This window comes from Gavia stellata, chromosome 22 (assembly GCF_030936135.1).
Source record: "Gavia stellata isolate bGavSte3 chromosome 22, bGavSte3.hap2, whole genome shotgun sequence".
Taxonomy (NCBI): domain Eukaryota; kingdom Metazoa; phylum Chordata; class Aves; order Gaviiformes; family Gaviidae; genus Gavia; species Gavia stellata.
Genome location: NC_082615.1, coordinates 10,797,537 through 10,815,699, shown reverse-complemented (window position 1 = coordinate 10,815,699; position 18,163 = coordinate 10,797,537). Strand labels below are relative to the sequence as shown.

The 18,163-nt window shown below is 41.3% G+C and overlaps 1 protein-coding gene across 2 annotated transcripts in view; it reads left to right on the top strand.

Annotated features, from left to right (window-relative positions):
- The window catches only part of PRKCA (protein kinase C alpha), a 155,797-nt gene extending 144,902 nt beyond the window's left edge, over window positions 1-10,895 (top strand). For both annotated transcript variants that reach the window (XM_059828371.1, XM_059828372.1), the window contains 4 exons: window positions 2,602-2,682; window positions 4,132-4,239; window positions 6,691-6,831; window positions 10,702-10,895. In XM_059828371.1, coding sequence (XP_059684354.1) covers window positions 2,602-2,682; window positions 4,132-4,239; window positions 6,691-6,831; window positions 10,702-10,866 — 495 coding nt within the window. In that variant the 3' untranslated portion in view covers window positions 10,867-10,895. The remainder of the gene's footprint in view (window positions 1-2,601; window positions 2,683-4,131; window positions 4,240-6,690; window positions 6,832-10,701) is intronic.
- Window positions 10,896-18,163: the final 7,268 nt, after the last annotated feature.

The following is an 18,163-nucleotide window of genomic DNA, read 5'->3' as shown; positions in this document are numbered from 1 at the left end:
TTCCAATTAATGCTTTGAATAGCTCCCAATATTATGAGTATAACCGGCGGTTTCTGTCCTTGACACGCAGATTGATGAATGAACGTGGCAGATTGCTTTTCTGTGTTTCACTTGTATCATATCCTTACCAGGATTAAGCTGGTGATTCAAATTAGGTGTATTTAGTTAGGATTAAAGGGAAAAAAACTTCCGGTGTGCAGCAGCGGACATCGACAGCACCACCTTTTCCCGCATTGCGATAGGTTCAATGAAAAAAGTGTTTTCATTGCATTGGCAGTGGGGCTTTTCTGCCGTGGGACCCTTCCAGTCCCAGTGGAACTTGATGTCTGTATTTATTTCTCAACTCCCACTCTTTTGTCATGCGACCAGTTTGGGCAAGGGAGGTGTGTGCCAGCTCGGCGGGGGCACTCGTCTGTTCGTCAAATGCTTCTGCTGATGTTAACATGTGGCATCAAATAAATATTTTAGCCAATGTCACTGGACAAAAATTTTAGTGACTCTGACCATATGTTAGGTTAAATGTGGGAGCTTTTTTCATGCTAATTCTGTCTCTCTTGATGATTCTGTGATAGTCTCTCACAAAGGCAGATTTAATTGGGGCAGATTACATTTGCTGATGAGAATGCTATTTAAAGAACAACCCAATCTTGACTCACCTCTTGCTGGATAAACAAACAGCGTCATTGAGTCCATGCTTTGTTACAGCTTTCATTTTATGACATTACATTACCGTATTTAAAAGATTTCCTCTCCTCCGTACTCCCGTCGAACTCTCCCACAACAGGAGGAGAAGCAGACTGTGGCCTCCTGGACAGACCTGTCTGCCAGGTTGAGAACATGGTGGGGTAACTGCATTTTCTTTCTAACTGCTATGGATCCATCTTTTTCTCATTTGCTAATTGAAATAAACTGTTCCTACCAAAACCACTTACATGAAGTGTACTTATTGTACAAAATGTTCTGCCCTTATAAATTAATGACCTTCTGAAAAATACCCCTGTTTTTTTCATAAAATACTCTTTTCCACGAGGCAAGGAGAGATTGTTGGAGAAGGGTTGAGGATGAAATGTTTCATCATTTTCTGTGTGTAAATGCCAATATTTTTTCTGGATAAAATTTTGAAAGTGTTTGGTCTTTCAAGAAGTGGACCTCTGGGAACTTTCTGGTGATAGAAATTAAAGGGAGAGTAACCAAGTATTTCAACCACTATAATATGAAATGAATGTCCCAAATATATATTTTAAAGCCCGTATTAGTGCTAAAAGACAACTAATAAAGATTGCCTTTACCTAGGACCTTTCAGCTGAGAACCTTGTTATTACCTCTGGTTTTGTAATATATTTCAAAGTGCAACTGATTTTGAAATCCTTTGCTTAGAAACGTTACAGTAATTTTTAATTCATGTGCTGCTGTTATCCCAGCGAAGAACGTATATTCGCTTAGAGACTCTTAATTTTATTTAGTAGCCAGGCAGTCCTGCTTTATTGAGCTGGTGACTCACTATTTTCCTGAGAAACTATAAAAGTTGCAGGTTGAACTTCTCTTTCAGACAACTAAAAAGTCTAGAATATGTGATGTGTACTTGTCTTAGCAGTTTGTTCCACAAAGAATGAAAACACAAGCAAACAGGAAAATAAATACAAGCCCGTCTGGAGTAATGGCTGCCTCAGTTCTCTGCTTATTCCGGTGGAGCGGTGGCGTTGGGCTTGGAGGCTCTGACGCTGCCGTCCCCAGTGTGGATGGGCCGTGGCTGGGACGTCCTGCATCCCATCACGATTCACAGTTATTTAGAAGGAGATCTGAGAGAACATCTGCACCTCAAAACTCCTCTATAGCATGCACAAATGCATCTCTTAAATAAATTAACACTGATCTCTGAAGAGGCCTCAATTAAAGAAAATGACGCACGAGGGGACCTGCGTGCTGTTGGCACTTGCAGCCTTTCGTCGTGTCAGAACTCAATTTGTGCTTCTCTGTGAGTCAGATGTGAACCCAGAGGATGCAAAATACTTGACATTTCCATTAGGCTGAACAGCAGAAACCCCTTTCTTTTTGGTGTAGCTGGTATCTAGCTTCATAGTAAGAGTATGTTAATCATGCAACTTGGGAAAATGTAACTGAGCTTTTCAGGGGTTTGCGCTTTTCTTAAATTTTGATTCCTTTTACAGCAGAACAAAAATATAAATATTGAAAAGAAAAGAAAGGTTTAATTATTGATAATCTGTAGGTTAAGTGAGTCTCACGATTTCAAGCTTTGACACAAATGGATGGATAAATTTTTTGCCTTGTCCCTTACATTGTGCTGCTGTACTTCCTTCTTTGCCTTCAAATGCACCTCCCAAGGTCTCCTAAGAGCTGTATTTCCCAAGATACCGGAGTACCAAAAGTCGCACGCAGGTTTAGACTAACATTTGCAAAACAGTCCAACTCCCACTGAAACCAGTGATTAGCTGGAGTGAGGATTTCAGTATTGTCTTTCTGGGCTTTTTCAAGGAAATAGGTTCATCTCTGCATGTCACTATTTATCTAATATGTCACAAGGCTGGGTGTTAGTTAACAGAGGGGTTTTTTCTTTGTTTTTTTTTTATTATTATTTTACAGATTATTGCTTACCAGCCTTATGGGAAGTCTGTAGATTGGTGGGCGTACGGAGTGCTGCTCTATGAGATGTTAGCTGGCCAGGTAAGAGTTACCCTCCCGTGCTGCTTGTGACCTCCTCCTGCCTCTCCAAGCTACTCTGTTTCAAGGCTCTCTAAAGGCTTAGACCCTTAGGGGACAAGACCGGGGCCTTTCATACTGATATTATCTCCTTGTACTCTTGACTGACTCCACTGAGAATGTATTTAGGCTTTAAGCTCTTTATGTTGCACCCATATAATCAAGCACTGCCTTTGAATACGGCTTCTTTGTCCTGTAATAATGTTATAAATAGCCATCTTCAAAATTGAATGGGAGACACTTAAGCAGGAAAATGCATGTCAGATGGAAGAAATATCATTTAGTAGCTTGAAACCACAGGGAGATATAATAAAAGCATGTATGCACTCTGCATTGCAGTTAAGTCACAAGAATACAGTTTTTGTATCGTATGTCCTAGGGGTAAAGTATGGGTCTCGCCACTTGAAATATGCTCGGTTACAGACCCCTTATTCTGCACAGTTAATGAGATGCTGCTCTCTGAGTCACTCAAGTAGAAAAGCAACACTGTACTGCAGCAAATGGCAGATAACTACCAACTTTAAGGAATTCTGTTAGTCTTGAGTTGGAAAAGATTTCTGCAATTGGCTTTCAATGAGTGTTAGCTAAAGGTATGCATTTCCTAAGCTTAAAACATGTATTTTTAACAAATGCCTTTAATAGTTTCTCTATTAAATTCCAGTCGACATTTTGAAAGTTTTTAAAGTGTAGCAATTGCAGTTGGTAACATTTACATTCTGCATTGCAAATATTAGGCATCTGAATGTTTTGGAGAAAATGAGATTTACCATTAGCTGAGCCTTCCACAGCGCCCGTATCCTGGGGACTCACCCGTGGGCACTTTCCTCATCACCTATATTTAAAAATAAAATGCAGCCCTTTCTTGTGATACAGTCTCCCTTTCACAGAAGCAGAGTCTACAGCCATGTCTTATAAAGCAAACTGGAGTTTAACTGGAATTAAGTGAGGAATGGATGTACCTTAACACAAGGTAATTGGAAGTTACAGTCTCCAAACTTCACCCTTTAAAGTATTTTGGCTGTCTGGTGCACAGTAGCTTTAAAAGCTGATTAACGATGATCGCTAAGGTAATCCTGCACACATGTCATTAACCTGGCTGCCATGCTGGGGGCAGAAGTGAACTTTTCTCCTCCATTTCTACCTAAGACTGATGAACACTAAGCTTCTGGGTCAGAAGATCCCAAGCTGCAGATGGCTGGAAGTTCGGTTTGTATTCCTGGGCAGGGACCACTGCTGTATACTGATGGCTTTGGGCATCTGTGATGGACTGGAGGCAGGTTGCTGGGCTGGATGCACCTTTGATCTGACCCAGTGTGGCCATAGTATTGTTATGCCATTTCATAAAAAGTGAAGAATTAAAAAAAAAAATAAATAAAACCAGTAAGTAACTTACGTGTGATTTATTTTCAACAGCCTCCATTTGATGGAGAAGATGAAGATGAACTTTTCCAGTCCATAATGGAGCATAATGTTTCCTATCCGAAATCACTGTCCAAAGAAGCTGTCTCCATCTGCAAGGGGGTGAGATAGATGCTTCCTTATCACTAAGTTCCTTTTTGGCAATCTTTGTGAATAACTAAATTTGTCTGGCTTTGATCTGGCACTGTAGTATTTTTAAGTGCAACTTCCGTCAGGCTGTGCTAAGCTATATTGTCATGAAGTGCTCATCGCTTGGTGTCACTGATAAGTATTCAGCTCTTCTCACTGTGCCTGCTTGTTTTATGGTAAGAACAAATGTCAGAATCAGTAGCTGCCCAACCCAAAGCAGAATTTATAAACAGGACGATGGTGTGAAGCATCTCCACCCACCTTGCCTCCCAAGCCTTGACAGCACAACCCCAGTTTGCAAGGTGAGGAGCTGTCTCAGCTTAGATGGATACCAGACGCTCCAGCGAGCATGCTGCGGTCCTCAGCCCAGCATGGCTAATGACAGCAGCAGAGCAAGAGTGTTAATAAGAATCATTTTTAAATTTAGGTAAAGATAAGCTTATGTGAAAATCTCTAGTGTAAATGCAAGGGAACTGTGGGGAAATCCTGACCCAGTTGTAACCTGTGTGGCCTAAAATTTGTCTTAGATTCTAAGTTAATTTAATTTTTTTTTTGAGGAAAAGAATAGATTTGACTTCAGAGGATTAGCTCAGGAAAAAAGAATTCATTTGACTTTCTCTTGACTCCATGTGATTCCCTAGAGTACTGTCAGTCTGCAGCTTTTCCAAACCACCCTCCAGGAAGTGTTACTTTGATGTCTTTCTTACACTGATAAAATATCACTGCACTTAGTGTCAGTTAATTTGGTATTTACTTTCTTCCTTTCCTTTGCAACCATTTATGAAGTATTGTACATGAGCTGGGTATTAATCCCTTGAGGAAAAATCATCAAGAAAAAGAAAAGCTGTTTAGAACAAGGTAAAAGGAAAGACCGCTCTAATTTTGGAGTCTATCCCGGTGTAGATGTGCTGGCCAACAAAAACAAAACATGATATATTTTTGTAAAGTACATGCAGATTGATGCCTTGTTGTGAAAATCATATATTCCGACAACACAGTTTGAACTTAACCTAATTACTGTGTTTTCAGCTCTGCTGCTTGCTGCTGTTCTGCTAGGTGCCTATGCAAAGGGAGGTCAGAAAGCCAAAACTGCATCGCACCACTAGGTTTAAGGTCAAGTCTCTGTGATAATAATACATTCATCATCTGTATTAAACTAACAAATTAATTCCACATTTCAGTGAGTATTGTACCTGAGCTAAGAAGTCAGTCTGAGAAGGCTTCGTGACCTTGTAGTCAGCAGCAGCTCAGCAATCCCGGGACCGTGCACCGTCGGGCAAGATGAACGTGCCCGCTGTGCTCTTGAAATTGAATTGTCTGCTTGACATCTATTCCATTGATTCCGAGTTTGTTGAGTTTGGTAAATGCAGTAACTTTGGCACAGAACTAAAACTGCTAGAATCATTATTCCCATTTTCTTACATCACCTGCTGTTAAAGCAAGGAGTTTAGAAAAGGTAGGAAAAATGGGAAAGTTGCTGTTCAGCTTGCAGCAGGATGTGATTCCTAGCCCGGTGCACAGCTGACTTCCCAAAGTCTGCTCAGAGTCGCTTTTATTTTAGGTTCAAAATTGGAATCTGATCAACTCAACATTTGGAGGGAGACTAAAGCAGTACAGCTGAGGTTTTAAAAAGATGTGGTGGGGTATCGCTCCCAGCAGTATATTAATCATATATAATTTGTAAAAGAGCTTTAAAAAGTCCCCACAATACTGGAACTGAGAGTTGAAGGCTACATTGCTCAATTCCTAATGTACACGTCAATTGAAAAGATTTTGAGGAGCTTGTTAATTAGGGAACGTATTACTGTTTCCAAGCATGCAACGCTGGTAGGTTTGGGGTGGGTTTATTTTCCCAAGTCTGCTTAATCTATGCAGCTGGGTATAGTATTGACCAAGACGTGATTAAGGATGCAAGGGAGGAAACGCAGATTAGATATTGTCAGCTGGGTGCCAAGAAATTGTAGGCTCTGTAATGAGATGTCTTGAACAAGCCCAGAAAAATGGAAGGGGGGTTGTACTTCATACAGCTTTAGTATATTGGAATTTATTAAGTTTAATTGATTGTTGAGGTAGGGCAGAAGCTGTTCTGGAGATTTATAAGACTGAACTGAAAGACCAAAGGTGAAATTCAGGAGTGAGTTGTAAACTAATAGGATGGCAGCGTGCCCCGGGCACCGCCTGCCCACCCACACCTCCAGCGGCCACCTCTGCCGAATGGGAAAAAGTTCTCAAGTGCAACCCTTGCTTTTGCTGCTGATGTGCTGTCTCCAGTGATCAAACAAGAATATGAATTTTAGCTTTTCAAAACAATTTTATTAGCAACATGCATCTTCAGGAGAGGAGCAAGAGGATCACAATCTGGGGAAAGTATCTCACTTTAATTCCAGCGTTAAATTTAATCATTTGGTGTTCTCTTCCTAATAGCTAATGACTAAACATCCCGCAAAACGCCTTGGCTGTGGCCTTGAAGGTGAAAGAGACATCAGGGAACACGCATTCTTCAGGAGAATTGACTGGGAAAAACTGGAAAACAGAGAGATTCAGCCACCTTTCAAACCTAAAGTGGTGAGTGAGATGCCAAGTACTTCCCTCGCTAAATGTGTCTGCAGTCGTGCCTTCCCGTGGGGTGAGATTAATGCTGGCTTGATGGTGCTGCAAATCTGGGACGCTTCTAAAATAAGGCAATTTGATTATGGCAGACCAATCTGTAAATCTGCTAATGTTTTGGCACCCTGTAGCATAACCCAGTGTACTTTGTTCCTTGTGAAAAAGTCTCAGTGGTTTGAGTCCTGACTGGACGGTCACGCACTGCGTGAGAAGTTGAAAACAGGGAAAATTGGCGTATTCACATCAGCCGCTTGAGACCTGTAATAAATGCAGTTCCCGACTGTCTCCTCTGAACAGCATCTAAAGTCAATGATTAAAGGTACCTGAATTACTGGGGCGAATTTCCTCCACGGTGGCCTGCACAGCACGGGGGAGGTTGTATTCCCATCCTAGAGTGACATCTGCTGAGTTTGCAAGAATAATCCCTGATTTAGTTATAATGTTTGTTGCTGGTTTGCACACATGTATCTGTAGGACTATTTTAGGAATCCGAACAAGTGAAAGATGTCCTTACCGTGAGAACTGTTTGCATAATAGAGTTTGAAGAGCTGTATTTGTCGATACAGAATTTCTTTCCGCAGGTACTGTGCTTTATTGACAGGCAAAGGGAAGTCTTTGCACATGAGGATACAAGCTTTCAGGAACAGCTATAAATTGTTATGTCCTAGCATTGAATCTTTCTCCTTTACCACTTTTTTTGTTTCCACTGAGATGCGTAGCTGGCTGTAGCGCTGCAGGTGTAGGATCATTGGTCTGTACACTGTTTTATTTACCGATACAGATGCGCTAGTGCGGTACCACAAACTAACGAACAGAGGGAGGCCGCTACCTGGTGGCAGAATCTCTTTTTGCGTACAAATGACTTTTTCACATCACCAGGAGGAGAGTTGCGTGCTGAGAAGAGTGTTTTGTGCTAGGGGAAATACCCTTTTCATATGGTGTGGATTTTGCATGCAGGGAAGAGTGTAAATAAGCAAAGAAGACGCGCGGTGCTGCCCACCCTGCCGGCCGGTCCCCAGAGCTGTCTGTCCAAAGGGGAGCTGCGCCTCTTTGAAGCATATTTTATGGAAGATTTTCATTACATGCTTCTTGAGTCAAATGTAAAGCTGATCGTAAAGCAAATCTGCCTTCACATCTGTAAGTTTTATTAGCTCAGGAACTGAGTGCTTAGACGCTCCTTGAAGTTAAAAGTAACGCCAGCATGAAGGTACTAAAAGCTTCAAGTATGCTCTGGTTCCGTCATAGCAGGTTTCGTGGCAGACCCTGGCTCCTGTTGAGAGCAGCTGTGCTCTGTCTCCGGGGTTGTCATGACCTGCTTTGTTTATACAGGCTGCTATTAAAATGCACCAAGACGTATTCACATGGAGCTTAACTTTCCCAGACGAAAAGAATTTAAAATCCAAGTCTGATATTTACGTACCCCATGTATAACTCGTTTATTGTGATTGCTGATTCTATTTATATTGATATTAGAAAGCAAAAAACATATGAAGGTACGGATACATTTATAGGCTTTGTTTGGGGTGGGGGATTTTTCAGAAAGCCTTTGTAGGTGCATCTTCCCTAGGAAGTGCATTGCTGCAGGAATAATCCTGCTGCTTTTGCACACAGGCATGGTTCTCACTCCAACATGGAGCTGCAGATTTTGGGTCAGCAGTTGGTCGGTTTAAATAATGTGTTCCCTTCCAGATTGACATTTCACAGGCTATAGGCATGGACTGATTATTTGGCAAGAAGAACATTTTATTTGTGTTTGTAAGTTAAGGAGTTCTAGAAGTCCTGTATTTTCAGTTCTGCTTTAATACTGCATTAACGCTCACAATAGCAACACTACTCTTCAATGTGAAGACAAATACGTGATTGAAGATGCAAATTTATTGATAAATTATTATATTCACACCCAAAAAATACCCAAATTTCACATGAGTTATTTCTTAGCCTCTACTAGTATGAGCAATAGTGAGAGACCTAATGGAGTCAGGGACTTTGGTTTCAATATACAGCTTGTTTGAATACCTTCCACTTGCTGAAAAAAGAAGAAAGAAAAATTAAAAAGAGCATAATTTTATGGAAGGATGATGCATATCTGTGGAATATCTTTTTAGCAAAAAGTCTTCCCCGTATAAATAGTCCTTTTGTTGCTGCTCTGAGTTGACTACTGCCTCTAAATAAATTTGACTGTTAATTTTGGGACACATCAACTTTCATTCCAGTGGTGCAGAGTTTTCCCCTTGTCAAAGTTCAGCTCTGCCCGTTCTTGTTCTCCAGAGATTCTGTACCAAAATGCATTGGCTTCAGTGGGCACCAGGGTATTTGGTGAGTGCAGAAGCCCGGGTGAAAAAAGCAGACTACCATTAGCCTTTAACCCATCCTGGTGTTCCTCTGCTTGTGTTCTTCCTCGACTGAACACGTGTCCTTCTGTGAGCGCTGCAGTCCAGTACCGGAGCATGCGTTTTTCATCTGAAATATAAACCAACTTGTGCCCGAGGCAGCAAAAGTTCTTTGTGGCTCAGATCGGGTGGCGTGTCCCAGTCCAGGATGTGCCATGTGCTTTGCAAGAAGATTGGAAACTGTGACTGAGCTGTTTCCAAGACAGCCAAATGCCTCACCCTCAAATTCCCTTAACGGGCCCCTCTTCAGCTGGTTTCTCCTATAAAGGCGCAGATTTACTCATGTTGCATTAGTTCAGAAAAATCAATGTTTAATATTGGTCTATTGTACGAGCCATATTCTACCCTTTCCAAGTGATCCTCTAAGTCTGAAGATAATAGTGTCATGTTATCCTCTAAATCCACACATAGATACATTGTAGGGATGGATAGAGAGGAAAGGGTGCGGGGCAACAGGAAGAAACGTTCAGTGCCTTTATCGTACAACCACACTTTGTTTGAAGATCTATTACAGTAGGTAGTTTTGGGAGAAGCAGATTTACCAGTTTCCTTTTGATCTCTCCACAATATTCAATGCCTAGTTTGCCTCAAATATGCGTTTTTTCTTGCACCCAAGCTCATTTTGTTCTGGTCCCACCTTCATCCTTTTTAACTTGCCTCTACTCATACGTCCCTGCCTTTCAAATGTTTTCTGCATTACTCAAAACGATCCTTTTTGCAAACCTGATGTCTTTTGTTTTCTGTTCTGAATGAGTTGTGTTCAGCGTGTAGCTATATATAACCCCCCTTCTCGGCTGGGCTTTGCGAGACGGTGTGTCTCTTCTCTTAGACAAAAAAAGGAGGAAACCCGTGATAGCACGTTCTGTAATGGGGACCTGGTCCCAGGATGCGCTCCCTGCCCCAGCTCCCTCCCGCCGTCCCCAGGACTGGAGCTCTGCTCTCGTTTGTGAATTTACAAGAGTTTCTAGGCTGTATGGCAAAGAATCAAAGCATGTAAATGAATTACATTAAGCTTTCTGCAGATCATGAAGGAAACCGAGGCTAACACCAAAATTGAATTTTACATCATAAAGGTTTTAAGAAGAATGAAATATCTTGACAGATAAAGTATCTCTTGCCAATACATGTCCATAAAAATATTTTCTTTTTCCTTTTGTATCCCAGTAATTCTGAATATTTAAGCCTCTTTACCTTGTCACCTCATGCTGATGGATGGGAACTCTTCCGACTCTGTTCTTCATCAGAATTCATCTATTAAAACTTCTCTGCTTGCCTGGGATTTTTTGTTAAAATACCTGAAAAGAAAATTTTCTCTTAACTACTGATAAGAAACAAGGGAGAGTCTTGCATGTATCCTGAAAAATCTGCAAAAAGCTGGAACTGCCAATGTATTGCTGATTTTTTCAGCCTTTTCTCTGTTTTTCTTCTTTTCTTGCAGTGTGGCAAAGGTGCCGAAAACTTCGATAAATTCTTTACACGAGGACAGCCAGTACTAACACCTCCGGATCAGCTGGTCATTGCTAACATAGACCAAACAGATTTTGAGGGGTTCTCTTACGTCAACCCCCAGTTCGTACACCCCCTTTTACAAAATGTAGCATGAAACAGTAGAACAGGAACAAATCCCACAGTGGGGAACGGTCCTTAACCCTACAATTTTTAGGCTTTTGCCTTGCTGATTCCATTTGGGCCTGGAAATTGTAGGGTTAGAAAGTGTAAGATGGGGGAAAGGCCACTTATTCAGGATTTTGGCTTTGCAACAGCGATGTTGTCTTAATGGGAGATAAATCAGTGTACGGTGCCCACTTATTCTTCTAGAAGTCACCACTGACTCGTCTAAACTTACACATTTTTTGGTACGTTATATATTTTTGTAACTTCCCACTGCCCTTTTGCTCCCTTTTCCACTCTGCTGTGTTAGAAATAATCTAACACATGGTCTGAAAAAACCCCACCTCGAATATTTAGTCCTTCAGTGCGGCTGCTGGGAGCTCGGAGCGCTTGGCCCCGAGGGTCCGCTCCTCCCCGCTCCTCCCAGCGACTTCGGGGAGATCAGCACCGCCAGAGACTGAAATGGCAGCGGCACCGGAGAGGAGAGGCATTGCAAAAAAATCGGTGAAAGGAGTCATTTCGAAAATAGGACGGAAACAAGTTGGGAGGGGGTGGGAGGGGGGGACAAAATCAAATTAGCCCCTGAGGCTTCGTGAACCGATCCTGTGAGCAGCACCACGTTTAAACACGCTTCAGCGGTGGCCAGATCCCTAGGATCTTTGCTAAGTAGCATGTGATAAACTCAAGGGTGAAATTTTGTCTTTCATAATAGTAATAATAATAATAATAATAGTAATAATTTTAATAATATTTTGTGAATTTTAATCTCCATGAGATTATTCTGTGATCCAGGGTGCCATTGTTTGTTCAGTTAGTTTAATTTACACCGCTCCTCGAGTTTACTGTTAACCGATTCTAATACCAATATTTTACTACGAAATTTGTTAACCTGGAATGTAAAACGAAACTGTAATCCCTCCAATCTTATTTACCTGTATTTGTTTATAGTCTGCAGTATAGGGCAGTAAATCGAAGAAAGCATTATGTGTACTGAAGTAACAAAAAACGCAGCCCCGAGTGACTTCCTGATTTCTCCAGAATAACTCATGAAAATCAAGTGAGATTTAGTCTTAAAATAATCAGTTTTAATTCAGAAAACTTGGGGCTGTAGAATAATCAAGCCTGAAAGAAGAAGCACCTAAAACTTGTTTTATTGATAGAATGGAATTTAATACATTTTACATATGCTTCATGCAATGAATTTTGCATGTTTAGTAATAACTCTTAATAATAAGGGTTAATAATAAGCAGATCTATATTATTGACATAATCGTATCAAGCATAAACAGTATTATAAAAATTTTATAAAACAAATTGTGCTTTATTGTGAAAGTTCTTGTTCTGAATGACATCATTTAGATTTAGCTAAATGTTTTATTGTTATTGTTTTGGTTTTTACCTTAGGTTTTGGATATTGTTAATGGCTTAGGGTATAATCTCTTTTTTTAAAAGTAGATCTACTTTTAAACAATAATTGCTACCTGCAGGTTTTATACGAGGTTCAATTAGGCTTTCATTTCACGTCAGCTTATTACTTACAGAGAAGGAAGTAGACTTTATTTGCAATGATGAACACTGTCATTAATGCAATCTTCTCCTCTCCTATCACTTAGATAAAAATTTTTGATATTTCCTCTTACGACTTACTAGAAGATATTAATTCAAATATCAGTAAATATTTTTTGTGCATATTTTGGTTTTGTTACAGCATGTAAAATAGTAATCAGTGCATTTTCCTTTTCTTTTCCCTTCTGCCTTGTTAATGTTAGCAGCCATAGGCACTTTTTGTCTGTCAGATGTGCATGACGATGCCAGAAGCATGACGTATCTGTTGCTGCATGCAGACTGATTACAATTTTTCCAGCATGTAAACATATTCAAAAAGTAAGATACTTGCCACAAAAGACTGAAATTTATACTAGAATATGTAACTGGGGGGTGGGAGGGGAATCTACTTTCTAATCATCTTTTATGACAATAAAACATGGAACCTGTGCCAAAGATTCTGTTAGAAAGATCCAGTCCTGCACATCGGTAGCCAAGTGGATGGGTTTGACTTACGGGGGTGACCCGTGGTGGACTGGGACTGTTTTTGAGCGAAACACGGCTGGATGTGAACGGCAACCGTGTCGTGCTTCTGCCCCCGCGGTGCCCTCAGAAGCCGTATTTTTGGTGCCTGGGGCGCGCGGTTCGCCACACGCCAGAGGTCTGACTTTTGCCCAGTCGTAGTCCTTTTGCAGCCCCGGCTCTGCGCAGGAGCGTCTCCCCGGTAAGGGTGAGCAGGCTCTGCTGAGCCAACGGGAGCGTTCGGAGGCGTGGGAAAGCACACGGCTAACGAGGGGCATTGACCAACTGACAACAGCTCAGATTGTTGCCTAAATAAACAGAACGCAGAATTTTTAAACTTTTTAGGAGTAACATTTTTAAACCATTCTGTGTCAAATATGTTATCAGCCAAGTCTGGGAGTTCATTTTCTTGTTTGTGTATTACATACTTTAAAAATTATGCTATTCACCACAAAGCATGTGGACTAATGCAGCATTCATGACTATTTATGTTTTTCTGAATATTATTAGCCTGCCGTAGTTTAGGAAAATCTGGGTATCATCCTGTAGAAGATAATAGATTCAACAGATTACTGACGCTCGGATTTTGAATAAATAAGGGGCTTTCAAGTAAGTAAATCTGCTGCGAGGCAGCATTACATGCGTTTTAAGAATGTGAAGACTTTTAAAAAGGAAAATGCCGGGAGAAATACCAGCGCACAGGTTTTTGCAGTGAGAAAAGCAGTACAGGGGCAGAACTGAACCAAGCCAGAAGCAGGCGGGAGATCCTATGGGTGGACATTCCCAAACGGTTCTGGTTTTCCTGATGAAATATGAATTGTGCAGGGAAGTCCTGTTGCGGGCTGTTGTTGCTGGCACAGCTGTGAGGGACCAGAATGCGGCATTGAAGAGCTGGTCCAACATCTGGATGGAGCTGCTCATTTTCTGGCTGCTTCTCATAACCAGTTTCTTAGGCATTTGCATTTGCTCCCCATTTTTTTGATGTAGAAGCAGAAATTCCTCTTTAACGTTGTTACCTCAAGTCCCTGGGCTTGTGACATCTCACGTTGTCTTCTGTAGGTGTCTGTAACGCTTACGAAAAGGTACTGTGAACTCGTGGATCCTGCAGGAACAAGACAGGGTGGTATAGAGCAGGGATTGAATATTTGTGTTACTCCTCGCCGCTCTGCCTAACGCACTCGCACGTGAGCGCTCGTGCTTGGACCAGCCCTTTAATGAGAACTCCAGGCGGCTTGCTTATCATCCAGAACTTTATAATGGCAAGTAAAACCTTAGGTATCCAGCAAGCATTTTCATATTTTCTTAAATACAGATGTTATTTATGTAATATTTTTCACAAGATTTGGTTTTCTAGAGAACATATATCAACAGAGGGAGAGGCATTAGAACAGCTTTTCTTTCACTTGTGTTCAATAACAACCGTAATCCAAACACCCACATTACCACAAAGGTTTCTAAAAGTCAAATTGAAAATTATAATGCACTGAAGCTGGGGTGGAAGTTTTGGAAGCCACGTTTCCATCCCACATGCACTTGAGACCCGAGGGGCTCCGGAGCAGCTCTGTTCCCGCTGTGCGAGGCACAGGTCTGCCACATGAACCTTCCAAAGCTGTTTTCAGGGATTAAATGGTATTTAACTGGCTCCCGGGCAAATATCTTCATTACTTGGGCATCTGGGTGTCTTTATCCACCTTCGCGTCACCTCAGCGGGGCGGTGGGTTTCCAGGACAGGCGCTTCACCCGCTGGCCAGTCTCGGTGCTCCTAGCAAGGATTGCACGTACGTGAGGAGAGAGCACATTCCCATAATAAAATACTCCCTCTTAATTCAATTTAGAGGAGGAATGCAATTTAGCTTTCTGATCCTTCATTCTTTCCAGAAATACAATTGAATTTCCTTTTACAAACTGAAGAAAGTTCTTCTGGAAATCAGCTGTTAGTTTAAAAGAAACTCATCATATCTAAATGTAGTTGTCCTTTGAAATCCATCCGGTCTTTTGGGGTGAATTCAATTGAATAATGCTGGGCTTCTGTAAAATTAATAAGGTCGAGTGAGAGAGGAACTTGTCTTCTAGCGGGAAAGATGACGTGTCCAAGGGCCGGCACTGAGTGGTACCACTTGCAAAGTCTGTTTTCTCAGCTGGTGCATCCAGATGCAACCCCAGTTAAATGCTGCAGGACACACACGCGGTTAGCAGAGGGGGAAGATCCTCCTTATTAAGCAAAATGCATCATTGGAAATAATAATAATAATCCAATAATAAAGCTTTGATAAGAGTAGAAAGCATATTTGCAGTATTGAGTTTACAAGGGGCTTTCTGACCTGCCACAAAACTTCTGGAAACACTTAATGTGATTTTCAGTTCTTTTAGTCATTACCTGAAGTTACTGTATGTAGGTTCTGTCTCTTTGCAAACCTGAGTGTCGGCTCTAGGCGATGCGTTACCTCTGTGTGCTGTTCGGTAGGTAGGCACCGAGCTACGAAGTAGTAAAAAAGTAGACAAGCTAAAGCACTTTTTTCGTCGGCTCCACACTTAGATGGGATCTGAAATAGTTCAGCTGAAGAATTAAATAAGAATTGACTCCATAAACATGTACGATTTCATACCAACCAGTAACTGTGCCAGTAATGATTGGTAATTAAATAGCCTTATAATGCATAATCATCATGCACTACAGCCCTCCTGTTCCTAGGAAAACCTTGAGAGAGAGAGGGCAAGTTACTAACCTCTCTGCCTCAGTTACCTCATCTGTAAAATGGGGATAATAATACTTACTTACCTCACAGGGAGGTGTGAGGACTTCTTAGTTAATGTTTCTAATACACTTTTAACCTGAAAAGAGTTGTGTAAGTATTATTATAATTTTTAATATTAAATCAGCTTATTCGATTCCCATGGTATTGCTGGATATACCATGGTATTTCTACTTTTTTATAGAACTTCAGTAATTCTGCTTAAACCGTTTAAAGACAAATAAAATCAGATCTGATACGTTTCTTACAGAATCTAGAGTCCAGCTTTTGTTAACTGGAGTCAGGGTGCGGTGGGGAGTGATGCTTGCTGATTGTGTAGGTCAGCTGCACTTACCTCTTTTCCAGTTACTGAGATTTCTATGTGCAATTTAAAAATTCCATGTAAATGGAAGTCTTAGCAGAACTGATTATTGGAGGGTGAGATTCCCTATGGGTAAATAAAGTCAGCAGAGTTGTTTTCTAGTCATGTTTATACTGACTTCTATGGAAGGAGAAGCGATAAGTCTTTATGCAGCTGATCCGTCCGTGGCAGGTTTATTCCGTTGATATTTTAATGTATTCCTGTGTCATATATCTTCATGCTTTTCTTTTCCTTGTGTGTGACACCATAGTTCAAATTTAAAAGAAAACCACCCTAGAAGCTATGTTTTTTCTTCCGTTGATGTCGCTTGACAAAAAAAAAAAAAAAAAAAAAAATCAGCAGTCTATTAATAATTTTAAGGAGTGACATGCAGGAAGAGGAGCAACAGCACTGATAACCGGCCCCAGCCTGCTTCCATTGAAGCTCATTTCTCACTACGGGATACATTGGAAAGTCTACAGCTGATGTTACATTTGTTTTATAATCATAAGTTGGTGACAGGAACATTTTAGTAGAAAGCAAAGTTACGTTTCTGATCCTTGTAAACCTTTTCCTAAGAACTATTTGAATTGGTACAGTTGTATTTATTTTCCATCTGCTTGAACCCGGAGAGACAATGCTGCCAATGGCTCCGTCCTTCCAGAGGCTCGGGCGCTCCTGTCTTGGCCTTCCAAGGCATCCGATGGAACCGCTACATGCTTAGAGCTCGCTGTGTGCTTAGTGCTGTACCGGAGCCAAGGCTGCGGTATCCAGTGCCCGGCAGCACTGAGCCTCTGAGCCCCAATTCAGCAAAAATATGAAGTATGTGCTTGCGCCCGTTGCCGTTCAGCAGAGCATGGACGGTTGGGCTTACCTTTGAGCAGCGCGGCTTCACTTCCCGTAGAAGTCAGTCGAGCTTGCTGACTGGGGGCAGAAAAAAATGTTCGTGCAGTGATTGTAATACAAATTTAATCTGTGGCTTGTTCCCCATGAAGCCTTTCATTTCTTCTCTCCTGTGCTATTAAAATGAATGTAAGAAAAATAATTTCAATGAAATGAAGCTCATTGCCTCTTTCAAAACTGCATTTCCCAACACATGTATGATTTTGCACGACAATACAGAGCACACCTGAAACTTTTAAAATTATTGCATGTTATTTTAATGTTATCTTTTTTTAAAGAAGGAGTAATCCCACCTTGAACTCATTCATCTTTTTAATATTGTTTTAAGACCCAAATTTTGTATTTATAAAGAGGAGAACATTATTTATTTTCTTATCATTTATCTGCAAGATGCTACCAGAAAATTTGGAGAGGCCATTCATTTTTCAAAAAAATTTTAAAAAAATCATTGGAAGTACAGTGGGCAAGACTGATGTATAAATTACAGCATCTTTTTTTTCTTAATTCTCAATATCGTCAATCTTTGTTTGCATGAAATGCTTTTGTTAAATATTAATTGTAGTTTCAAAGCAAGTGTGTACAAATAAAAATACTGATCATTACTTTTGTGAGAGTTTGGTCTGCCTTTGTGAAATTTCATTTCAAAATTGACTCCGCAAAGCCCGGAGGCTGCAGAGATTACAGCGTGATCAGCCGCAGAGCTCACCCAGACCCAGACCTTGATTCTCTGTTCATACACAGAATTTTAACCTGGGCCCTTTTTTAATTCCTGTTAATAAATCAAGAGAAAAAGAGGCTTAAGTGGGGAAAAGATATGTCTGTAAGAGGATTTCAGCATGCTGAGAGGTGAGCAGGCGGCTCTTTGAGCCAGCAGGTCCCTGGCTAACCCGCTCGCTGGGCTCCGTCTCTGAGCCGCTTCAGGCGTGGATGCCGCAGGGACAAACAGCCGCAGGAGCAAAGCGAGGTCTTGGGTTGGAGGGTCTGATTCGAAGCTTGACGTGTGACTTGCTGGTGGAGGGATGTGCAGTTGGAGCCCAAGAAAACTCGAACTTTCCTTTTCCACACCTGTGTGTGCGTGAGCCCTGGGTGGTTCATTCCACCCTCTGCCACGTCTTCCTGGGAAAAGGCTTTGTTTCATGGCGATGAACGATGCTCAGGGGCCCACCTTTGCTGTGAAATATTTGTTTTAGCACTCCTGGGGGAGAGGACATGACCTCACAGTCCCA